At 42.2% G+C, this 26060-nt stretch overlaps 1 protein-coding gene across 2 annotated transcripts in view; it reads right to left on the reverse strand.

The window, feature by feature from the left end:
- SHTN1 (shootin 1) overlaps positions 1-26060 on the reverse strand; it is a 55021-nt gene that overhangs the window by 2240 nt on the left and 26721 nt on the right. The window contains exons 9-16 of one of the 2 annotated variants that reach the window (XM_021537277.3): positions 18836-18982; positions 17382-17535; positions 16245-16350; positions 14402-14484; positions 11396-11508; positions 10713-10766; positions 7881-8001; positions 6856-7039 (exon numbers count right to left, since the gene is read on the reverse strand). In XM_021537277.3, coding sequence (XP_021392952.3) covers positions 6856-7039; positions 7881-8001; positions 10713-10766; positions 11396-11508; positions 14402-14484; positions 16245-16350; positions 17382-17535; positions 18836-18982 — 962 coding nt within the window. The remainder of the gene's footprint in view (positions 1-6855; positions 7040-7880; positions 8002-10712; positions 10767-11395; positions 11509-14401; positions 14485-16244; positions 16351-17381; positions 17536-18835; positions 18983-26060) is intronic. The other variant, XM_085582895.1, reaches the window with a different exon arrangement.

Here is a 26060-nt window from a genome sequence, read left to right on the forward strand (position 1 = left end):
CATAACCAGGTGCTCCCTGGGCTGCTGCTGGTCTCACTGGGAGCAAGTGCTGATGATTTCTGGAAATTCACCTACTGGCTCTGCTGAACTATCAAGGGTGTTTGACCCACGCTCTGTGCTGCAGAAATGGGGTTACACCACCATTGTTTGCAGTACAGGGATTCGTGTGGATAAAAAGCCTTTGAGCAGGGAGGAAGGAAAGGTCAGAGACACCTGGGTTATTTGTCAAAGCTGGCATCAGCCTATAAACACTAAAAGCACTTGTGTGTATTCAGCAGCTTTGTACTGGTGTTGAAAACATGCAGGCAAATCCTTAGATTAGCTGGAATGCACCAGCAGAGAACATGGCAAACACTGGGACTGCTCAATGTGAACAAGAGGCAGATGGGGGTGTTCCCACTGCCACCTTAATTCTGCTGGGTGGGCAGAGAGCCTGAGAGCACAGCTTGTGCCTCCTGCACCCTGCATTCCAGAGCCTGTGCCCCCCAGAGCCTGATCCCCAAGAGCCTGATCCCCAAGAGCCTGATCCCCCAGAGCCTGATCCCCCCAGAGCCTGATCCCCCCAGAGCCTGATCCCCCAGAGCCTGTGCCCCCCAGAGCCTGATCCCCCAGAGCCTGATCCCCCAGAGCCTGAGCCCCCCAGAGCCTGAGCCCCCCAGAGCCTGATCCCCCAGAGCCTGAGCCCCCAGAGCCTGATCCCCCAGAGCCTGTGCCCCCCAGAGCCTGAGCCCCCCAGAGCCTGAGCCCCCAGAGCCTGATCCCCCAGAGCCTGATCCCCCAGAGCCTGAGCCCCCCAGAGCCTGAGCCCCCAGAGCCTGAGCCCCCCAGAGCCTGATCCCCCAGAGCCTGAGCCCCCCCAGAGCCTGATCCCCCAGAGCCTGAGCCCCCCAGAGCCTGAGCCCCCAGAGCCTGATCCCCCCAGAGCCTGATCCCCCCAGAGCCTGAGCCCCCCAGAGCCTGAGCCCCCAGAGCCTGAGCCCCCCAGAGCCTGAGCCCCCAGAGCCTGATCCCCCAGAGCCTGAGCCCCCCAGAGCCTGTGCCCCCCAAGAGCCTGAGCCCCCCAGAGCCTGATCCCCCAGAGCCCCCAGCCCAGGGGCTGTGGGCTCGGAGCCCTGCAGGCTCAGGGATGGCAGCTGCACTGCACTGCACTGGCCCATCCTTAGGCTCAGCCTTACAGGCCACTATGGATGCACAGACCACACCCACAGAGCCCAAACTGGGCAGGTGCTGAAATCCCTCAAGCTCCTACGTGCACTGTAGGCTTGTCCAGAGCTTTTTTTTCTCCCCACTTTTCCTTTTTTTGAGTTCTAAATTGTCATGTTTATTTTTAAGGAACAGTCTTCCATTCTGACAAGGTAACACCCTTGAGAGGAAAAGGCAGAATAACTGGAGGCCAGAGAAAGAAATTCAGCTACAGGATCCATCTAACATGAACTGCCCTTTATTTTGACAGTCTTTGTCCTAAAGAAAATGACAAAGAAAAAAGAGGTCACCTCACTCAACAATTAGAACACTGGGTGGGGACTGCACCAGCTCCCACCTGATGGGAAGAGAGTAAATGAACAGGTTAAAACAAAAAAATAATCACAGAAACAACAGTTGCTGCACTTTCCATTTCAGAAAGAATTTACTCAGCTCGCTGCTGCAGCACTGGATAGAACAAATGAAATTCCACGTTCAAGCTTTAATTACAAGAATTGCCTCTAACATTAGAATTTTGGTATAAGTTAATTAATGCAGAAATTGGCACTAATAGATACAGTTTCAGACTCATTTGATTATCATCAGAAGCTAGTGATTTCAAAAGGAAAATAATGCTTATTTTATGCAAAAGTTGTCAATCATTCCAGAAAAATACAAGGTGGAGTATTTTTAACGTTACAGCAAATTAAACTTTTTAAAGCAGTGTAACCAGAAGAGGGTTATTTTAAAAAGTGCTACTTTTGAAAAGCTGATTGCCCAACACTATAAAAATGGTCAAAGCCATAAATGCCAAGTTCATTTTTATTTCACTTTGGAGGTAACTATCTTTCAAATCCCAACAGCTGGACTATTTAATACAATCTGGTGAATCAAAGTATAATTCTTCACTGGGCTCACAGTGGGGAGTCTGCATTAGTGTATGGCAGCATTCCAACAACTGATGCACAGCCAAACGCTCTGAAGTCTCTTTCATTTATAACAAAAATGGATAAAATGGCAATCATATTTACCACCTTCAAAGGACAGAAAAATGAAAGATGTCGATATAAAGTAGTTTAATGGAGAAAACCGGTGATTAAATCAGTGTTTGCAGCATAAAAATAAGAATTACTATCCGAATTTGTTGTACCAGTATTGCCTTCTTCAAATCCTTCACACTGGTGCAGCACCAGCTTGACAATGCTGCTATTACAGCTGAGGCATTGTTAAAAATTATTAACCCTATTTATCAGTTATTCACAGTTTACTTTCAACAGTTTGTCAAGAGCAGAATGTTTCAGTGTGAAGAATGAACATAATTTTGGTGCTCCTTTTCAAAAAACAGCATCTACTTGTACAAATAAAGCTGGAAAAAGCAATGAGCAAAGACAGAGCTTGCCACAGTTCTGGAAAACTCAATTTTGTCCAGCCAAGGTATTTGCATTTTGTTCTGTGCATAGCTCTTCCCTCACTGAGATTGTGAATGCTGTTACCAATATTCTTGTTTTTGTCCAGCTATATATTTAAACCAGAAATTGAGACCCTAGCTCCATTGTACTCATTCACACACAGTTGCTCACAAGTCTGCATGTATTTTTTTTAGGACTAAACACATCAAATCTGTACTGTGAAATATGGATTTAGATGATAAATGCATTTGAGGTTAATTCTATGGGATATATAATATTCCATGCTTTGTTATGTAAGATTATCAGAAGCAATCTGTTCTGTTTATATAGTTACAGAACCCACAGAAGGTGTAAATACTAAAGGGTTACTAAAGCCTGTAATGTAGTACTGCTGTGACCTTTGCATAAAATTTACAATAGGAGTACAAAAGGACAAACTAAGGATCAGATTGTCAACTGAGACTTGGATTTTCTTTGTTTTCTCTGGTAATATTAGAATCTTGGCATTATTTAACCTGGGTCGGTGTTCTATTCATGAAATCATTGTAAAATCATAGTAATATGTATCCATTAGAAAACAGAATTTTATGTCAGTATTCATTGACAATAAAAGCAAAAACTGCTTATATGTCTATAATTTCAGAATTCTTAACAAGGTAGGAGAATAAACCAGAAGAGCACAGGCTAATACTGAGCAACAGTAAAAAACATACCAATTCCAAGTTTGGAAAGTCTGAGATGAACAAAGAATTCCATCACAGCACTACCAGTATTTGTCCAGCAGTGATTACAGGGAATATAAACAGTGGCACTGGTGAATTAGCCCTCTGTTCCCTACTGAAATACCAGTGCTATCTGCAACACCAGACATCTGTGAAGAAAGTGCAAGAAAACTTCTCCATTTCAGAATGCCCCTGCTAAACCCAGCTGAGTACAAAGGTGGTCAGCATAGCAGCCAGCAGGACAGAACTGCAATCTTTAGCATGGAGATTGTTCCCACTTTCAGGTGCTTCTTTTGAAAAAGCTCAAAAAGATCAGAAAATTTACTTAAATGAAGAATCTTGGAGAGCTTCTGCCTGCACTGAGACGGCACACGAAGAGTACAAGCTAAGAAAAATGCCTCAGTAGCTTTTAAAACACTTAAAACTGAGGAGGCCTCCAACTTGCAGAACATCCCATTGTTTTCTTCATCTGTTGTTTAAACTAAATTTCCCATGTTCAAGCCTCAGCTCATTCCAGCTGAGGCTGAGCTGCTCCCTGCAGAGCTGGTAGATGATTTGGGGTACTAAGATTACAGCTGGGAGAGGGAGGACAAATCCTTTAATTGTATAAAATCATCAGATTAAGACTAACCCTCTCTGTAGTGCACTGTGTCAGCAGAGAACTCTGCACCCCAGAAACACAATGTTTACCAAGTGCTGAAAAAAAACCTCACCAAACAACCAAAAAACCTGGGGGTCGAGCCAGACACACCTTTCCCTTCTGTGCCCTACACACTGCAGGGGGTCACGAGAACTCGCTTTGCTGCCAAGGAAGGTAAATTGTCACCTCTTCTATGCAGTTGTCCCAGAATTACACTCAATGCTGGGTTAAATACTGGGGAAGAGATCTGCACAGGAAGTTACCTGCACACTGAGGTGAGGCCTCAGTTTCTCTGCAGGACAAACATTACTGATGTCTCCCCCATAAGAACCACCTGAGCAAAATTTCACATTCCAAACCATCTCCTTAATGGCTTCAGACACACAATAACCTCTTGCACTGAAATAACACCTCACCTAGGGGCTCTAAACTCAGGTTTTCTATAGCAAGCTGTATATTAAAATCTAGGTGAAGAAAACAGAATAAACCATGCTCTGCAAGAGACACCTGGCAATTATGAGACATGCAGTGCTCCCCTGTGATGGGAAAGGTTTGCTCAGCTGCTGCAAACAGATTAAGAAGTCACACCTTGGTTAGATTCCAAGGAATTGCAAATGATGGGAGCTGCTGATTCCATCCTTCAACCTCAGGTGGGAATAAGGAGAAGAGGATTTCTCATGCAGGGTATCCAGTCCAGGCAGGGCACTGTTTGTCCAGTTAACACAGGCCCCTTCAGGGAATGGAGTGGTGCAACAGGAGCAGAGTGTGGAGGGAAGCAGCCCCTGCTGCAGAGCTCAGGGTGATTCACTGTGTGGCCCCCAGGACATCCAAAACCATGGATGGATCACATGCCCTGGTTTAGCTTCACTCATGCAATGAATCCAGGGATCCAGGATGCACTAAGGGCACTCCAGATTACAAATCAAAGCATAGCAAACAATAGTGAGATTTGCTTCAGAAGTGCTCTGCTGATCCAAACTAAGCTGCTTGCAGGGCAGGCCAGGAAAGTGCCTAATGACAGAGCTGAGTTGTCAGAGCTGCTGGCCAGAGGAGCTCCCCTCTGCTGCCAGCTTCCAAGGAGCCCTGCTCCAGCACTGCTTTCACACCCCAGAGTCTGGAGGGCTGCTTCTACCAACCCCTGCTGCAAACAGCACCCTGGAGAGAAAAGAAAAGCAATTTCTGTAACGTGGTGTGGGGCCTGCAGGTTATCCCTGCTCCTCCTGCCAGCCTGGCACAAGGGTAGGAGAGCCCCAGCACCTCCTCTCCTGCTGGAAATCCATCCCTGAGGATGAGTGTACACCAGTGACTCAGGGCAAGGAAGCCCTGCAGCACTAAGGACTCTGGCCCACCACATTTGTTTTAATGCTTTAAACAGATAAATTAAAGTGAAATGTGTCTTTCGGGATGTCACTGAATAAGGCAAGCTGAGAAATAAATTGAGCTTCACATATGCTTTTATAACACATAACAACTGTGACTGTCAACACAAGATCCTTTCCACAGTCAATTCACCACGCATTCTGTGAGACCTTGGGGCCTGCAATTATTTAATTTCCTTTCTTGTAAATGCGATTTCCACTTAGTTTGGCGGAATAAAGGTACACAAAAGGTGGTGGGAGTTGCTTGTATTTTCTGGTTTGTTCAAAATCACAGAAATCCACAGACTACAAACACAATTTTCAGGAACAACCTCACCTTTCTCTCAAGGGTATGTGTTCAAGAAAATGCAATGTCATTGTTCCTGCCTAAACAACTGCTGAAAATATCTTCATCTTTCTGATTAAATGAAAATGACGATCATTTTTCTTCTAAGGATACTTAAATGAAATAAAAGGGGGAAATACATATGATTGAAAATGGCATTCTGCTTTTAATTCTCTGTGGGAATTAAATACAACTGTAGAGCACAAAAGGAAATTGGGTTCTTTATGCACTCTAAAATAAATGATGAAAGTAACTGCATAAGAGTGAAATATCAGTTCATAAAAACAGATGCAAACTCAATATTCAGCTCATTTGTCATGACTTCCTCCTCTAAACAAAGCAATGGAGACCTGCTAGAATTGGTACTGGTGGTATTTTCTAACTGACAGAGCAGGAAATCAGAAGTTTAATTAGCCATAACTACATAATTTTGCCAATTTGATTTGTCTCATCTCTTTCCTTTTCTTGAAATGACAAACTGACAAGCAACCTGGCAAGGCAACAGAAGCAAGTGCACATCCTTTTTCCAAAAGGAGCCTGGTATCATTGGAGAACAAACCAATCCTCCAGGGAATCTCAAATGAATATTGCTGAAGTAGGTTTAACTCTGATGCTGGTTTCAGGTCTTCAATTTGCTGTGATGAAATATTCTGCTGCCCATCTGTCCAAACACAGCACCTTTTTTTTTTTTTTAAACTTGAGATTTCAAGGTAATTCAAAATTTTTACCAACAAATTTTTAAGAGTAATAGTCAGGACTTGTTTTTGTTCAACAGAAACTGCCCTGCACACCAGCAAGATGTATAGATCAAGATGACTCACATGACTGCATGTTTTAAAGTATTTCCAGAACTACTTTTAATCAAGAGTTAACAATATAACTATCATCCCTCTTCACGATATGGAAAAAACTCTCAACCTTGTTATTCTTCAAAATCTCTTGAGGGCTTTTTTTTTGACAGAGAAAATGAGCGTTTTTTTGAAGAATGTTCACAGGTTTTAGAGGAAAAGAACTTTATTAAAGAGAATTTAATTTCTCCTTTCACATGAGACTGCAAATTATTTGAGGAGTCAGTGGTAACCATCTGCAGACTGTACATGTATCTTGTTAACCAAAACTGATATTAAATCACTTTCCAAACACACCAGCTAAACACATCTTGTACTACAATATATCTAGAAATCCATATTCTACTTACTGTAAAGTAGGCTTGGAGCCTGTAGCACCCTTAGGCTGGCTGGGGACAGGACCTGAGTTGGGTAATTTGGAAGTGAAATCTGTCTCCACATCTTTCTTGTTTGGTGCTGCCTGTGGGGCACTGGCTCCTGAACCCAGCACAGGCAGAGACTTTGATTCTGATGTGGCCAAAATTCCAGTGGGACCTAAAATCCAAAGAAAGTTTAATGCTTCTGTTACCCAGATTGGCCTAGAAACAACACAAGAGCAGAGCAGAATTCAAGCTAACTGCAGAAATCAAAATGGAATTTTAATGAACAGCATCCAGTGCAAGGGAATATCAAATACTGCACTTGCAGCTCCTGCTCTCCCCACTGAGATTTTCCCTTTCTTGTACCACAGGCAGCACTTGCTGTGTTGACCCTCCTGCCTTCTGGGGGCCAAGTCCTGCTGCCCACCAGCCTTACCCAGGCACAGCTTTGCTGCTCTCCCAGCCTGACTGCAGAAAAGCCTGCTCTCAGTTCTGATGAGTCAGGGAGCTGTCTGCAATGTCCAAGATAAAACTCTACAGATGCATTCAAACCAGCCACATCTGCACCAGCTATGGCATGGACTTACACTTGCACAAACTCAATAGTTTCTTACAGAAAAGATGACAGAAAAGGACAGCATAAAACCTGGAGACCCCCTGCAGAGGAGGGTAATTCAAATCACCTATCCTACATCTCCTTTCTCTGGCTAGCATTACTTTCAAGAATATTTTCACAGTAGATTCAAGCAGTAAGTCCAGCAATAACATCTGAGCTCTCCAGATAGAAAGAGCAATCTGAGTGTATGTGTCTGTGTTTGCAGAAAATCCAGACAGAAGCATCTCTTGGAGAAAACGGGATGAAAAGCAACAGGTGAGACAGGGAAGAGGGTCACTGTAGAAGAAAGTGAAGTTCTCCATAATGGCTGCAATGGCAGTGGTCTGGGAGAGAATGTAAAGCTTCAAGAGTCACTTAAAGCAGGGAGAGGAAGAGGACTCCTCTGGAGTGCAGCACTTACTGCCACTGTCCTGGTCAGTGGTGACTTTCCGGCGTCGCAGGACTCGCTCCAGCTCTGTTTCACCACTGTCTGTCTCAAGGGACTTCAAGCTTCGGGAACTGGTGGATTTATTCAGTGTTTCCTACAGCAAGAGAAAGGCATGAGAAACTCTTTGAGGACAGATTATGCCAAGCAGCTGATGTGCACAACTTCAGAATCTTCCACACTGCAGTTCCAGAGCAGCGTGCCAAGCTCTCCATGGGGACAACAGGAGCAGCTGGGATCCACTCACCATCCCACCTGTACCTGGATTCATGATGTAGGGCTAAACCACACTCACTACACATGAGGGGGCTGATATCAGGCTGAAAAGAGATGCCCTGATCCTGCCACTGATGAACAAATTCTGATGTTTGAGGCAAACTGCCAATTTCCTCTATCTTAACATGTGAAGGATCTTAAGACACTGCTAGAGAGTTACCATGCACATTAATTAACCTCCGTTAACAAAAAGCCAAAGATTCATCTTTCACTTCTCCAGTGGGATTTATATTTTAGTATGGTCCTGTGTTGCTGCATCCTAGTATATACATGTATCTGCAGAAGTCAGTATTTATCAGCTACAACTGCAGCATATTATATCCTATAAGGTAGCTGATCTGCCATTAACCTGACCCTATGTCTACAGGGTTTCTCTTTTGCACAGAGTTAGACCTCAAGCTGAAACACTTTTTTATACATACAGAACATAAATAAATGCTATTACTGCCTTATGCCAAGGCTAGCATGTGGTATCAGTGAAGCTGCAAGTCCATGAGCACTTTTCTTAAAGTGGGAGGAAAATGCCTGAAACATCACAAACTTGCCTACAGGAATTTAAACATGCATTTAGTGCTTACTGCATGCATTTCCCAACTTGTGACAATCAGTTGCTGGATTGGAACCTACTTGATTGTAAAATTTGCCCAAATGTTTATAACACAACTGGAAATTTGGTACCCATATACTATTTCATTCTCCCTCTGAGTCTTCCCATAAATCTTGTTTATTCAGCCTTCCAAAACATGTCAGACTCATACAACATTTTTCCAGACCATAAATAACATTCTATTGACATATTTTGTTGATAAGCACATAACTTTTGACCAGAAATAGCCAAGGAAAAAGGAAATAGCACTGCAAGATGCAAAAGCTGTGCTATTTTCAGGAGCCATGCAAAGAAGCTCTTAATTCTTCACTCCTGCCTAGAAGTTAAAAAATTTTCTTTCAAAACTATTTGGAATTTAACTGAGCAGGTTATTCATTAGTAGTATGCTCCAGATCTGTAAAAATGTACATGTACAAAAGCAACTTAAAAAAGGGAGTCACTCAAACTCTGGAATTTGCACAACATAAATGTGTTTTGTTTGTAACAATTATATGGAGGTCTACACAAAATGCATAATTAGCATGGTAACAACAAATGTTTACTCCATCACATTCCACCCCCATGTTTGTTGTCTGACTGTGCATAATCACTGCTCTCAAGAATAGACTGGAGCTGCATTTTATACAGTTTGTCTTGCACTGCAAACACCCTGAAAGGCTCAAAATCAACGAGCCTGACACAGGAGTGCAGAGCCTGCAGTTCCTCCCTGCTCCCTGTGAGTGCACAATCAAGTGTCCCCTGATGTCAGTGACACAGCTGAAGGAATAAAACAGCTATTAGAAAATGAAAGGGTGCTGGGCAGGATAGCCCTGTCCAACCCTCACTGCTGCAAACAGCACACCACATCCCACTACTCCTGTAATTATGGAATTCTGCTTAAAGCACTGTCTCAGTGTTGCATTTTCTCCCTTTCCTATTTACTGCTAGATTTAATTAAGTGTCCCTCTAATTAGGGCTCAGTATTAGGGTCCGGTGACTCTCTAGACCATTTCTTTCCTTCTTCCCCTGCTTTCACATGACTGGAGAACAGCACCTTTAACACATCACTGGTGATTTTAAATCACAGCACAGGCTGTGGCTACACTCTGCTGCACTGCCTTGCATCCCCCCAAACACCACAGAACTGGTTTTTGCACAGGCTGTTTAACCACAGGATGATGAGAATGATTAGTTTCACCTTCTGTAAAGTCAAAGTGAAGCACTTTGCTTCAATACTGACAGAATTTCATCTGATGTGCCAAAGTGGCACTTCAAAAGTTTCAGGGTTACAGAAGTCAGGGAGCAAGAACTACAGCTCCTTCTGACACAATTTTAGTTCTTGTGCCAAAGAAGCAACCAGTTAAAAACAAACAATGCAACACTTGAACAAAGAACACAACAGGAGCAAACCCAGCACATTGCTCTCAGCTGGACCAAACATGTCTAATGTTTTCATTTTGTGATAAGGGGTTACATGGACAGCTATTCAGAATCCATTATTTCTACATATAAATGCAGACAGACCAGAGTTATTGCTTTATTTAAACTTCACCTATGCTAACAAGAAATCTGCTGCCACAGGAAAAAGACCAGTTGATGAGGACAACTCTACATCTACTGTATGTGCAGTCCAGGGGCTTTGCTTTGGACAAGGTACAGATACTCAGCTGCCTCTCCAACCCTAAGCATCCCCACTGGGAGTATTTGGAATGTTTCCAAAGAATCTATGGCAGACATAGACCACAAAATCCCCTCTAGTGGCAGGAGCACACAAACCCAGAGAAAAGTGCAAAAACAAATTCTCCTAGCTTAAGTCAAACCAAAGTCAAAGGTGGAATTGGGGGATTTGTTTCTATGGCTTCAACCCAAAATGCAGAAGTTTCCACAGAAGGCCCCGTCAGCTCAATGAGAAGAAAATGAAATATAATATGAAAGTTTCCTCTTACCAGAATCCCTTTTAGTTCTTTCATTGCACTTTCAGAGGGCTTTGGTGTTTCTGGCTGTAAGCAAACACAACACATAAATGTTAAAAGACACATGAAATGGCCCAGGACAGACTCTGTGGCTGCAGGCAGACCTCACACAGGGGCTGCTGCCCAGGCCTGTGGCTGTGTGACATTCCTCTGTCCCCTCCTCCTGTGGCACAGGGCTAACATTCCATCTATTGCCTTACTCAGATGAAGAGAAGAGCCTCAGCTCTCAGCACCGTGAATCACAGACTACAAATAAAGATTATGCTCTTGTGGAGGTAAGCAATGCTCTATAGTAGCCACATTCAGGTATTAGGTGTAAGTGTTGCATAAAAGAAAAAAAGTGTTAATGCAGTCTACTTGTTGATCATCCCCTTTAACCACTTCAGGTATTCTCTCTGTACTTTTTGTTTCTCAGCAGCTGCTTGTTTACAAGCTTCTTTTCTGTGTCAAAGAAACTGGCCTTTATTTACGTACTGCTGCCTTCTTTTTTTTTCCTGTTCTTCAGGTATATGCTGCTCTAATTAATTTTATCCAAAATCAAGTAAAGTAAATGAGGGGAGGAAAATGTATTATTCTCAACATCTAACAGAAAAGGTTTTTTTCAGTGTAAATTACTGTACTTAGCTAAAATTAATGGTCTGCTACTTATTCCAAACCTTTGTTCTAGGCCTGCTTGACTGGTTGACTGGTCTCAGGTGAACACCCTTTTTAATCCTGTCCATCATTTCTTCCACAGCTTGCCTCTTCAGATCTGTAACTTCTTCGCCTGCTAAAAAAGTCAAAGAACAGATCACATTTCAGACAGGAACTGCAGAGAAATGGTACAAGGTAAAAACCACATTCTCATTCTGGATACAGGGATCTCTGCTATCAGCTCAGCTGTCCCCAGCTCCTCAAGGATAAAATGCCACTCTGCACTGAGGATCCTGACTTTGCAAAGCCCAGCTGCAGAAATTTGGACAGAAGCAGAGTCCTCATCCTGAAAACCACAAAAGTTCCCAGGAACTGCTTGGGAATTGCAAAAGCTCAGTGCTCTAGGCTGAAGCAGCAGGGACTGAAAGAACACAGCTCTGCTTCCACTGTGGCTCAGCAGAAATTTCCACAGCTGCACTGACACAGGAGAAGCTGATAATGCCCCATGACAGGGACTCCCAGGCACATCTCTCATTTCCCAGAGGTTTGAGAACCTGGCAGGAAGAGCACACCAACACCTCAGCCTGGACTAAACCCACCCTTCACAAAACACTGCATCAAGTTAAAGGGAAAAACTGAAATACTATGATAGGAAGTGGCTGCTTTTTCAAGAGATTTGGTATCAGGACTGGGAAATATTCAGATGACATGGGAAGCCCTGTGATGGACCTAAATAATACCTGTTAACGTATCAGCATTCTGGATAACAAAAGAAAAGACCCTCAACATACCAGAAAGGGGAGGGGGGTAAGAGCACTTAAAGCAAATACTTGGAGAAATAGTCTTGATGCTATTCAAAGCTGCAACTTTGTACCTTATGTAATAGGAATTTTGACAAGACTTTTGCTCTCTCACTTGTCAGGGTACTATTGATGATTCATACAGAAATGTGGTTTCTGTATTCTAAGCTGATTTAATGTCAGGCTTTAATTTCATAAATAGGCTGTTTCAAATATAAAAGCTTAATTGGTGGCATGGGATAGAAACCACTCATTCTAAGTCCTTGACAGGGATTAAAACAAGCCTCAAGTTTGATATAATAACTAGATCAAGAAAGAACTTTCTCCCTTTTTTTTTATTTTTATTTTAAGAACAGCTCAACTAAAACAGTTTATATGTAATCGAAGAAAGGTCAGAACTGTTAGTTTAGTAATAAATTATGAAAGAATGGGGAGTAGAGAACTTAAGAGTGAATTTCACAGTATTTCCTGCAATCACTGCTTGTGACAGTCTCAACAAAAAGGTGTAATCAAAACATCTAGGATGCTTCAAGGTAAGGAACTCTGACAAATCAAGGCACCATAATTGGACTTCTTCTGAAAGATAAGATTGACCCTTCATCAGAGATCTCAGACAAGGTCATCTCTCTAACTATTCCATCCAGACCAACAACCTTCTTTCTCTCAGACTGGTAACCAGTTCCCAGAAATTCCCCCAGGGACCTGCCCAAGTCACTCCATTCCCCAGTTCCCCACCTGAAAATGGGAGGAGTAATACTCTCTTTCCCCCACTTCCTGCCTGTTGGTTCCATGCAACAATCCAGCCTGACTTACATACCATTAGTCTGCTAACAGCAGGGGGGTTTTTAACAGTTATATCCTGTAATTTCAGCCAGGTTCCCTTCTTTGTTTAAGTGGCAGCAAATGAGTTAAGCAATTCACTAAAAACAAACTCCTGCTGTTTCAGAAGGAAGAGAGAAACAGCAAGAAAACCCTTGGTTATTTAACTGGCAATGCCTGTCTAACTAGCTCTGACTCCTCAGGCACTCACAGTCATTTGCAAATCTGTACTTAACTCCTGTTCTCAACCTACTAAGTTTCCAGCTTCCATTAACAACAATAAAATGCAATTTCAGCTGTTACTTTGCATGCAGAGCCACCTTAATGCAAGACTGTTTTGTTTTAGGTTTTCAGTGTTATTAAAGGATTAGAATTACAGTCAACTCTGAGTGGTAATTTCACAAGATATGAATTGAGGGACGAAAACTGAAGTATTTAACAAACAAGCTCTGTGGAGAGGCTCTGGACAGAAGAAATTGCCATGTGGAAGTTCAGAAATTTCCCTGTATTATGCTGAATATAACCTGCTCTCTGTTTAGTGCTCATAGGTTTGGACTTCTGCCTCTTCCAGGTAACCTGTGGAAGCACAAAGCTCTGCACAAGCTGCAGCTCAAGCAGGAAGATTAGAACTTTTCTCCAGTTACAGCAAGTGCTAGGTGTTCCCTTGAGCTTTTTGACCTGCAGCCTCCAAGAATGTTCATACTCAAATCCTTTTGGAAGAAGTAAATTGGATGCTGATGACCAGCTCAGTTGTGGAGGCAGAGGTGCCTATGAGTGCCACACAAATTTACTTGGGATCTCAAGAAGTTTGCAGTAGAATAGAACAAAATGTTTCAGCTGGAAGAGACCTGCAGAGACCATCTGGTCTGACAGTCTGACCACTTCACAAGTTAGAGCATGTTCTTATGGGCCTCAAAAAATTACAAACTTGGGGCACCAGCCACCTCTCTGGGAGGCCTTTTCTAGTGTCTGACCATTCTCACCATAAATAAATTCTTCCTTATGTCCAGTCTAAGCATTCCTTGATGCAGTTTTAAACACCCTCATGTGTTCTGTTTCTGGATCCCAGGGAGAAGAGCTCAGCACCTCCCTCTCCCTGTCCCTTCCTCAGCAGCTGTAGAGAGCAATAAAGTCACTCCTCAGCCTCCTTTCTCTGAGCCCAGAGTCCTCAGCCGCCCCCCTTCTAGGAATACCAAATCTGTAGTACCAAAGATGCTACTTCCCATCTTGGTGCACATATTCCTGGGCTGCAATCCCATTTCTGGCGTGCAAGGCAGAGGAATGTGCTGGACATGAAGAGCTCTGTTCATGCTGACAATCAAAAGCATCTGAACCACCACCTTCCTCCCCAGCTCCTTTCCTGCAGTCCCAGTGGAGAACCTCCATGGCCTGAGGAGGGAAGAGCCATACCTGACTCCTGCTGAGGAGGTTTCTCCTTCTTGCTCACGTTGGTGTTGGAATGAGATCTCTTCCGAATCATTGACATGAGAGACCTTGGGGGGAAATGAAAGTGCACATTGTCACTCTGTCCTGGGTCCCCACTGTCACTCTGTCCTGGGTCCCACTGTCACTCTGTCCTGGGTCCCCAATGTCACTCTGTCCTGGGTCCCCCAATGTCACTCTGTCCTGGGTCCCCACTTCAAAATGAGCCTGAACATGACACACTACCAGCCTGCTTACACCTGATTATACAGCCACTTACAAAAGACTCATTTAATGGTTCTTGAATGCAGATGCACTGAATTACCCCCCACAATGCCTCCCATCAAAATGCACCAGAGAAATTTATTTCTTTTTAACAGACATTAGGCACAAATCAAAACATTCCAGATTTGAATATTAAAAGCCAGGGTCTCATTGTGACACACGACAAACAGAAGCTGCTCTGGCATAATAAACAGAAAGAATTGTAGATGTTGAAGTATTGTTCTCCAGAGGACACTTAAATATGGTGATCAGTATCTCCTCACCATTTCCAAGTTTGTAACCTCTTACAGTGTCAAATAATTATCCCCTCACTATATTCACAATGTACAAGTCCACATCAGCAAATGATTCATCTTCAAGAACAAGTACAAGCTCCTGTGCACATCTCACGTGTCAGTAAGGCCAGTCACTCCCTACTGAACATCATCCCTTACACAGCAGAGTGACATCCCTGCCTAAAATGTCAAAACTCTGTCCCAGAAAAATGCAGCATCCAGTGCCTATGTTCAAAAACAACTTCTATCCACAAACATATCACAGTGCATGAGAAAATAGCCCTGTGCTACGACAGGGCTCAAAATTAATAGTTTCACCTATTCCAAACAGTAAAGGGCACATATTTAAACAAAAAAATCCCACAACACTCCTACACAGTTAATTCATGCTATCCATCAGTGAGAATGGAGCAAACAGGCCAAACGAGTTAATGGACATAAAAGAAGCAAAAGGCCAAACACAATCTTTCTGAACATGTTTTGTTTCTAAAAACAGTGTAAGATGCACAAAGGGATGAATTCTCCCCAGTAATCACATCTATTCATATGTTTAACAGAGTAGTTAACAAGACTCCTGGATGTCATTTCTATTACAGAAGGTTGCAAGCTGTCATCAAAGTCCATTTATTTTTAAAACCAAGCAGACAACATGAAGAATAGCTGAGTTTTTAAAATTAACTAAGCACCCTTTAGTGTTTAGTTAATTCATTTGGGTCTAATGCCTGATACATCAGCATAGACTGGTCATCCTCTTTCATAGTCCTTTGCAGAAATCAAGCCAAATTTTGATAATTTTGCCCAGAAATGCTTGATGACTGGGTGGTGGTTTTCGTTTGTTATTTTTTTTTTCCTCCTTTTAAACTTATGAAAGTCATTGAATGGAGTCTGCATTTTCATCATCAGTATCTGACATGAAGGGACACACAATAATCTAACATATCCTTTGGTTCAAAGGAGTTTTCTTGGCAATAGAAAGCATTTCACCACTCTATAATTACAGCTATCAGGTGAATAGAAAAAAAAAAACCAATCTCCTAAATGTAGAGGAGACAGGTATCCCTCCTCCTCCAAAGTCACAGTCTAGACAATCTCTTAGGCTTGGCAAGGCAGGCACTGCTCAGAATTGCTCAGGGTGTTAAGTCTGGGGGCACCGAGCGTGTCCTGCAGCTCAGGAGCCCCAGACAGGTGGAAAAAGCCTTTTTTCCTTTAAAGCCACTCTTCCTGCTTGGATGGCAGTGAGTAAGGACTCTGCCCTGGCTGTGGGCACTCACCGAATGGGGTTGGGAGGAGGAGGAGGAGGCAGAGGCGGCGGCGGAGGCGGCGGAGGCGGCGGGGCAGGATTTGCCGACTGCTGGATCCGCTTCTGAAGTTCATCAACTGCACAGGAGCAACAGAACAAACCACAGTCAGCTCTTGGGCTCTCTCATCCCCTCTAAAAACCAACTTCGATGCTTTGAGAAAAAAAACTCTAATTAACTAAAGAACAACAAGACTAAACCACAAAACTGCCAGAAGTCCACTTTTTACCAAGAACAATGCACATGATTCCCATTAAAACAGCTACCTCCAACATGAGTTACTACTCTCCCTCACACAGGATTCTTCATATAAAATGACAGGGCATTGAAAACTTGATCCCATTTCTGCAACAGTCTATCTAAGGTTGTATTTGAAAATGAACTAACAAGAGATGAAAAACTGACAATTACAACCTCCAGACCCATCTCCATCTTCTTGATGGTGTGGGCTTTCCCCATGAAAGTGGTCGAAATTTGGTCATGGCAGAATGGATTTTTTTTCTCTCCTGTTTCATCTCAGATTTAAAATGAGGAAATTGCTTTTCTACACTTGAAATGCTGTCAAATATAATTAAATGGGGAGGGGCAGAAACAGAGAAAAAAAAAATTCCCGAATTTCTTTTAGTTACAAAAATCCTTAGCAACTGTTTTGTGTGCAGTAGGTTATAGCAGAAGTAAGAGTATGAATGCCAAAGTGGATATGGTTCTTGCAATGATGGATTCAAATTCAAATTGAACTATTTTAAACTTGTTTTTAAAAATTAAAAGGTAAAAAGAATTAAAAATCAATGGAGTGACTTTGAAGTCCAGGTATAATCTTTTGTGTCTTTCCCACAGACACCTATTCCCATATATTTATCCATCTGTAACACTCAGGGCAACCTAACCACAGGATTTTTGTTCCTCACAGAAGTTTTACAAGGTTATTCATTCACACACATGTTGGACACAGTTGTTCTGTAGCTGAAGGCAGTTGCTGTACTTGGTCTAGTGAAGCAAAAGTCTGGATCACTGCTACACAAAATCTTCTAGGGTGTCAAATGTAGATGTGCACCAACCATCCCACACACACCCTTCACCCCTAAAATTAAAGTTATTACACAATTTTACCTGAATGCTTTAGGTCTCTAGCTTTTTCTTCTGCATGCTGACACTTCAGCTCCAGTTCTTTTTTATCTTCTTCCAAAAGTTCTAGTTGCTGTTTAAGGCGACTAATCTCCTTATGCAGTGACTGATTCTCTAGCTGCTCTTCTAATTCTTTAATCTGCAGTTGGCAAACAAGAGCATTCGTCACAATAAGAGGCATTTTCTGTCCCTCCTGTTGGCAAATAACCCACTAGGCACAGTTATGCCTGAAAACATCACATTACAGTACAGGAGTGAAGCACAAGTCCCAGAAAAAGGAAAATTTTTGAATGAGAGCTGGAAAGATTCTTCTGAGAGATGTCAGGATTTTCTGTTATGATCCCAACTTGCTTTCTCTCTTCTTTAAAATATGTCTTTAGCTCCAAAGTACTTAAGCTTTACGTTGTTCCCTTTTCTTTTTATAGAGTTTTTATCACATAATTAATTTCAGAACATTTCCTCATTTAATGCACAAGAACATTGACATTTTTGTTCTCTTACTGCTTCCACTGACAGGTTCATTATTTAAACTCCCTCGTCTCAACTCATGCAGATACCAGTGGGGAAATTATGGAATATGTGAATCAGAGGCAGCATTCAGATGCAGAGCAGCAGTAACTTCACAACTCCCTAAATCTATACATTTTGCTCTAGACTTTGAAGTAGCCAAAGATGCAGAGGTTTTCTATGAATTGGAAATGATTCTTCCAAAATACTCATTTAGAGCATCTGAGATTGCATAGTCCTAGTATTGCTGCACTGATGAAAGGACAGGAATTGTTTGCCTCTCCCTACTATTACTCTGCTAACAGTTTTAGGAACAGGCCTCAGGGCTAAAGCAAAACTCATTTTCAGGCTTTCCTGGGAAGCAATGGTGATTTCTTCCAGTAAAGAGATTGATCTAGTCTAGTTTCAGAGAATGAATTTGTCTATATCCTATCAGTTTAGACCCCCTCACAGCACTTTGAAGATTCACTTACCCCTCCCTGCTCCAGTGTGTCTGTCTGGCTTTCCCCCATCCATGTGTCCAGCAAGACCCAAACCACTAATGTGCAGTACCTAACTCTCACCCCCTGTTCTTTCCTTAAACCCCCAAGACACCCTTTGTATTGCTCAATGTCCAAAATATTCTCTTGCCATCTCTTCACTTAATGGAACCTGACTCACTGCTTGTAAATGCACTTCACTGGCACCCAGAATAAAATACTTGCCTAAACCAGAGCCTTGAGGCTCAGGAGGTTTTGAGTTCTGTACTCATATCTGAACAGTGACTCAGAAGAGGAGAATCACAACCTTCTCTGAAATGCAGTTCTTAAACTCAAAGCTCTTACAGGAGATATGATTTCAATTAATTCTGATCGTAATTAAGACACAGCACTCCTTAAATTCAGGAGGTTTTCAAAGTCTTCCAGATGAGATTATAAGAAATTCTGTTTTACCTTTTGCTGATGTTGAAGCCTCTCTTCTTCTAATGTATGGGTTAGCTTAGCATTGTCATCTAAAGCCTTCAAAAGCTGTTGATCAGGAGCAAAATTTTGAAGAAGCAACTGACTCTGCCTTTTCATCTTGTTTTGTTCAATAAACATCTGCCAAAACAAGCCCAAAAAAAAAAACAACAGTCAGGCAAGCACAGCCTAATGCTAAGATGGCAACTGGAAAGAAAATGAGATACTAACATCGTGTTAATGTGGTAGAGATAATGAGGAAGAAGTTGAGAAGGAAGGGGAAAGGAAATGGAAAGGAAGAGAAAAGGAAGTTTGAGAGCAAAATTCACAAGAGCTAAGCTCACACTGAAAGGAACCAGGTGTTTGCTCAGAACCACCCACTGCTACACCTCAATTACCCACATGTTGGCAGCATTCAGAATTTAAACAATTCTCTCAATTCTGTTTCCTGGAAATGGGAACAATCTGAGCCCTGTTCTGGGAGCTCTGGAAAGACTAAAAGAACTCTAGGTGGAAGATAAAATATCTATGAATTCATAGGCTATCTCCTCAAACACATCTGCAAGCCTTGGCATTAAGCCACACACTTGAGGGTTAGCTGGATATGTGAATGACAGAAATTAATTTCTTCTGAAAATTAATTTCAGTCCATGACTGTGTAATAAGTGCAGGCTCTTGCCCTGTGAAAAGGCTTTTTAGGACAATTTCAGCCATTTAGTTCTGATCCTTATGTTTCTTCCTCTTCCCAAGTTATACTTTTGATGTGGCAAATGAATACATTGCAGAGAGCACGCAAAAATCAAAAGGTCTAGAAACCTGACATTGACAAAAAAATCACACACACCACTAGGCTTCACTTAAGAGGTGCAGAAGCTGTCAGCATATGCAGTTTCCCTGAGAGGTCTGTTCCTCCCAGACTGTTTGGGAACTAGGAAAAAAAAAAAAAGATTGCTTCCCAACAAAAAAAAAAAAAAAAAAAAAATATCCTTGTGAATTTGTTCTGCAGCTTGCCATCTCTTTCAGGTAGATTTTTGCCCCCAGGCAACAAGGGTTTCCACCTGATGAACTCAGCTGTGCCTGTTCTTAGAGCAGAAACAGGGACTGGGTCATGCTGAGGTTTCACGTGGTGAGTGTGCACAGGTCAGCAGAGCCACTTCTGGCAGCAGAACAGAGAACAGCCTGAGAATGCAGGTACTCCCTCAGACTGCAAAAACACTGTTGTAGAGCTCAGCAAAAGCAAGGAGATATTTTAAGAATGAAGTATCAGAAGTACAAAAGTGCCATGACGTCTTTTCAGATTCCCATCCTGTTTATGCACAAACCAGAATTACAGATATGACATGTGGTTTCTTCCCCTCTGGTGCCACTGCAACGCTCTGTGATTTATTTCTTTTAATACAATTAGATATTAAGTACAAGCTGATGCTTGTGGCAAGCATTCTTTGCACAAACACTTCAGCTGAGCCTTGCCAGCAAGCAGCTCTGTGCATACAGAGCAAGAAAACCACTGACCGTGCTGAACTTTTACCTCCCCTGGCAGTCTGTGTGACCCTGCATGCCAGGAGGAGTCAAGTGATGCAGCCCTAAAACCAATAAAACCTGCAGTGAACACTCCACTGGGCAAAGCTCTGCCACGGGGGCAGGCAGCAAAGGTCTGGAAGCATTTGATGGAGAGGAAATGATGAATGGGGGCACTTTGTTATACAGCAAACGGGGACAAACTGCTGACAGTGCAAAGTCAAATGTGCACTGGACATCAGCTGTCTGTCCCCAAATCCTGCCAGTCAAACCAATTTATGCTCAGGTTATCTTTTACTAGTAGGGCTGTGGCAAAAACAATTCAAGGGCAAAAGAATTTTAGAATCAGAGCTACCCACAACAATCCATTAAGGTTTGCCTTTGTACTGCAACTCATTTATTTAACATTTCATATTCTTAAAAGAAACAGCATCTTTGAACATTATACTTGAGAAAGTACAATCTAAATCACTGCAAAACAACTCAATACTGTCTCAAAAGTTTTCTGTGTTCCTGTCAAGTCACTCACAGAAGTTATTTAACCCTGAGAGAAAGCAGCCTCTCTCAGAAGCCAACTTCAGCAAACATCACAGTTTACCCACTCCGAACTTTCTAAGCAAACTGAAAACCTGGATTTTTTTTTTAATCTGAAAAATAGTTGAAGGCGATCAATTTCAGATTTTTATTCACCGAGTTTCTGCCACTAAATCCAACCAGAGTTGTTCCAGCCTGAGGGAGCAGAAAGCTGCCAAAACAAGAAGAAATCAAGTAGAGCAACTTGATTTCTTCAACTTGAGCAGATACTTCACCAAGTGTAGAAAATTCATATTCACTTTGTTTCATGTTCTTCTGCAACAAAATGATAAGAAGCCTTTTGAAGACCTGGATGAAAACTTTTTTCATTTAGAAGCATTCACGTGAAGTCCTGCATTTTCAATTAGCTTTATAAATTGCTTTAGTGATATTGCAAATATTTTCCTGCTACCAATAGGAAAGCATGTTCAACATCACAGAAGAGTTAATTTTTACGAAGGCACATGGGAACCAAATTCTCACGAGGAGTCCAAACCATCTCGGAAGTTACTTACATAATTTCTCTAAGTGCCAACATATTAAAAGAGGAAGGAACAAAACCAGACAGGACAGTTGTGTCAAGCAAATTGGTGGCACTGATTCCAAGTTTTTGAGAGGCTGCACTGTTTGACATAGGACAAAAAAGACCCTTGCAAATTAATTCTAACTTAAAATTTAAAAAATCAATTCCTGCTTCAGCAGGGTGGAAACCTGACTGTCTGAACAACCCTGAATATTAATTAAAGTGACTGCTGAAAGGGCAAAACAGCTACTAACAAGATTATTTGGACTAGGTGGAATTTAACCAATTGATGGATTAGTTCCGACTTTGCCACCTGCTAGACAATTATCTGCAGAGCATCCCAATCAATGCTGGAAACACAAGTCGATAGTGCAGGAATCTACTGAAAACCACGTCTGCAGCTGAAGGCAGACCACAAAGAAAAACAGTTTGCTTACACCAATCAGTCTCATTTTTTAAATTGTTGTGCAAAGCAGTTATGTATCTTCCTCTCCCCTAGTTCAGACAGAGAAGCTGCAAAGTACAGGAAATCTGGGAGCTGGCCACTTTCCATCAGCAGAGTTTTCACAAGAGCTGGGGAGGTGGAAAGAAGGGGGTGAAAAGAAGAGAAGGTTTTCCCTCGACCTCACTGAGGCCATGGCTCATTCTCAGCCCCTTGCTCTAGGCCCTTACCCAACAGAGCGCTCACTGCAGCTGTTTTTTGTTTACAGCAGGGCTGAAAAAGGAATTCTTCCTCATTAAAAAACTTAGAAAGCAACTCTGTTAGTGTCAAATCCCTGGGAACACCAACCCTTGTTCAAGTAAGGTTCAGGATAAAACTGGATATTTTCCAACCAACCCTTCTCCCAGGAGCAAAACAACGACAAAGGAAATTCTTTAATATCCATATGGGCTGCACTTCCATTGCCATTCTTGGGTATTTTTGTCTTAGTTACAGTTTAAGGGAGAAAAATGTCCCAATACAGCAGGTGTTGTTCTAATAAGGTAATCAATGGTTGCATGAAGTAAAATAAAAATCAGTGGCATGCTGTCCATTATAAATAGAGTAAAAAAAAGGTAAGTAGCAAGGCAGAGTCAAACTTGGGAAGTGACAAAGAGGTGTCAGAAGAGAACATCACTCAACTGAGCATCTGGTCCTTTTTCCAATCCTCAGCAGCACTGCCCCATCCCTTCCACAACCCAGTGAGGAATCAGTGAGTCACAGGAGGGTTACCATTCACATCTGTCACAGGTTACACGAGCTGATGCCTTCTGCATTATGTGTACCCCAAAGCCTTACAGCTTGTGTTCAGACCTCAACTAAGTCCCAAGAGAGGAAGGACCAAGGTATTTGTATCTCCCGAAAAGAATAGGCTGTTTGAAAGATTTTATTTGATGGGCAGGACAGAGTGATCATGCCCAATTATGGCCTGACAGGGCACTAAATGGCTCTAAAATTAGGATTAAAATACAACTCCAGGCATGGTTTTTAGTTCAGTGGCTAATCAGGGGAAAAAATGAACTCTTTTAGCGGAGTCAAAGTCTAATCTAGCTGTATTAAGTGAGCAGTGTGACCATGAAAAAGGACATAGGCATAATATGGACAGCCAAGTCACTCATAGATGGTTCATAATATTTCTGACCAATAAAGATAAAATCCAGTTGATTTTAGTTACCAGGTTAATTGCCAGGCTGCTTCTGAAGGGACTGTTCTGTAAGAGCTCCAAGCTGCAGCATTTTTAAGTTTTGTGGCTCAAAAGAAGAGTTCTAATTCAGTCAGAATGGAAGAATTGGAGTAGATGAGTTAAGCCTATTTTTTGCCCATCATTTGCTTCTCACCACAAAGGTGCTTGGAGCATGTACTTCTGAGTGTGAGCAGACTGTACTCCCATCAACAATCCTTAAAAACAGAGCATTATTTATTTTACCAGCCTGTTCTGTACAAAAGGGTTTCTCAAACTGCAGCACTCTTCCTTCACTTATGAGGCATTACTGCATGAAATACAGAGGAAATACAATCTCTATTGTTATTTATTTCTTCATTTCCTGCAGTTTTCTTTTTGTCATGGTAGAAGCATAGTGATACATTCTATAATGCTCACAGCCTTACAGCATTTAGACACCATCTAATGGATTCAGAAGTAGATCATACACCACATGAAAAAAGAGGAAACATCTTCACTTTCTTTCCCCCATAGATTAATTGCCTGAACAAAAAGAGATGGGAGGGAAAGAGAAAGAGACCAAAGAGTTTCCTGGAGCATACATCTGTTACCATTCCCTAAGCCTCTTCCCAGGAAAAAAAGCTTGATGAAGCAAATTAGCATTACATCATGTTTCAAAAGTGGTAACATCCAAGCTCAGGAGAATTCAAGTACTAACTACTTATGTCTCTTTAATTATTAAATCCAGCTCAGTCAGCTGGACTGCAAATTAATTATCTTCAGATACCAGTTGCAGTTGAACTATCTTGGGTAAAGCACAGAGCGTGGCACTTGCAAACACAGAGTTGCTTCTCCAGTGCTGGTTTTGCAGTATCCACTCACAGATGTAATATGCTAATGCAAAAGTCCTCACAAATTAACCCAAAAGGTCACAAAGACATCTCAGGAAGAGGTCTTTGGGAGCTGATGTCATCAAGATAACCAAACCCATTGCATTCAACCTCATGAGTAGTGCAGACACCTCCTAAGAGTGACAATGATTTTCCCCAAGTTGACAGCTACCTTTTATCTTTCAACATGGGAAGATTCACTCCCAGAGTAAGTAAAGTCAGCTGTGCACTGGCCCAGGTATGGGACGTAGGTATTTTGAGGAAAAACAAGTTAAATACACACATTTTATTGTGCAATAGTTACTTAAAAGCACAAACAGCTGTAGGACAGTGTAAGCATTGAGGAGGGAAAGTCGATGAAAAGATGAAAGATGCACATTAGAGATTCACTGAATTGTTTTAATTCATCTGGGTCATATTTCCTCTCAATGCAGCCTTTCAACTTCATAACTGCAAATGGTTTTACAGGCTACCATAAACACTTGGGAACCTTTATTTTATTTTTCCAGTTGTGCATTTTGAGCAAAAAGCCTGCACGAGCCTCAGAAGTGAAAGGAACCCCAACAAACTGCTCAGCAGTCTGACACTTCATTTCTATTTGTCCAAGATACAGAGGGCAGGGAGAAAATCAGCTCAATGTCAACTTTGAGAGCACACTGCTTCTTCTCCATGAGATTTCCAGAGCACTTCAGGTGCAGGGATTCTCTCTCCACTAGCATACACTAATAATAAACTATTCACTTCTGCTGGTTTTGGCTGGAAGATTGAATTTTCTTCACAGCAGCTGGTATGGGGCTGCGTTTTGGATTTGTGCTGAAAACACCATTGATAACAGAAAGATATTTTCATTATTGTTGAGCAGTACTTGCATGGAGTCAAGGCCTTTTCTGCCCCTCACCCCACCCCACAGTGAGAGAGCTGGGGGTGCACAAGAAGCTGGGAGGGGACACAGCCAGGACAGCTGAGCCCAACTGCCCACAGGGATAGCCCAGACCACCTGGCATCATGCTCTGCATGTAAAGCAGGGGGAAGAAGAAGGAAGAGGGGGATACTCAGAGTGATGGTGTTTGTCTTCCCAAGTTGTACCTAATGGAGCCCGGCTTTCCTGGAGATTGAGCATCTGTCTGCCCACAGGAAGCAGTGCATTAATTTCTCTTTTTGCTTTGCTTTTGGGTGCAGCTTTAGCTTTACTTAGGAAACTGTCTTTATCACAACCCATGAGTTATCCCATTTTTAACTTCCAGTTTGCTCCTCCATCCTACCGGGGGAAAGTGAGCAAGCAGCCGTGTGGGGCTGAGTTGCCAAACTGGGCTTAAACACCAACATCACTTTACAAAATACTGTTTCAGGGCAGGATGTATGTTTAATAAATCACTTATGCAAGATTATTTTGTTAAACTCATGAGATTTTTGCATGGCTAGGAGTTTCAATTCGCTCTCACACTGTGTTCTTCTGCTTTTGGCTTGCTTTGGCTGTATGTACTGTATTTTGCTCATCTTTGTGGGAGAGTGCTTTTCAGGGCTACCTCTATATTATTGCAATGGCCTTCAAGATACTCTCTGCCTTCCTTTGTTTTCTTATAAACTGCTTCACAAACAACTGAGAGATCTTCAAGTGTCTCTTAAAACCTGACACTAGAATTCTGGTTAAGCTTGCCAAGATTCCTGTGTTAACAACCCTGTTTTATTCAGGTAGGTACAGATTTTTCCATGCCTCCGCCCCTTACACACTCTATTTATTTAGTTCTTTTATGCAGATTCCTGTACCTTTCACAATGGATTGTGACTCACTTCAAAACCTCTCTCCTTTTCCTTCCCCCTCTCCACACCACGGCTGACAATATTTACTCAGTTTCTTTAGAATCTCTAAAGAGCATGAATTCTAATGTTTGAAGTTGGATCACTTTTGATTAATTAAATATATATTATGGTGGTGCCAGCAGCATGACTATAATTAAAGCTGTATTGGGCTCTTTTTTTTTTTTTAAATTTTAATCAAAAGCTCTGATTTTCAAGTGTTCCCTCACTCCTATATGTGCCTGCTCCCTCCCTCTCTTGCTCCATGTCTCTGC

The sequence above is a fragment of the Lonchura striata genome, chromosome 6 (assembly GCF_050655825.1).
Source record: "Lonchura striata isolate lonStrDom1 chromosome 6, ASM5065582v1, whole genome shotgun sequence".
NCBI lineage: Eukaryota > Metazoa > Chordata > Aves > Passeriformes > Estrildidae > Lonchura > Lonchura striata.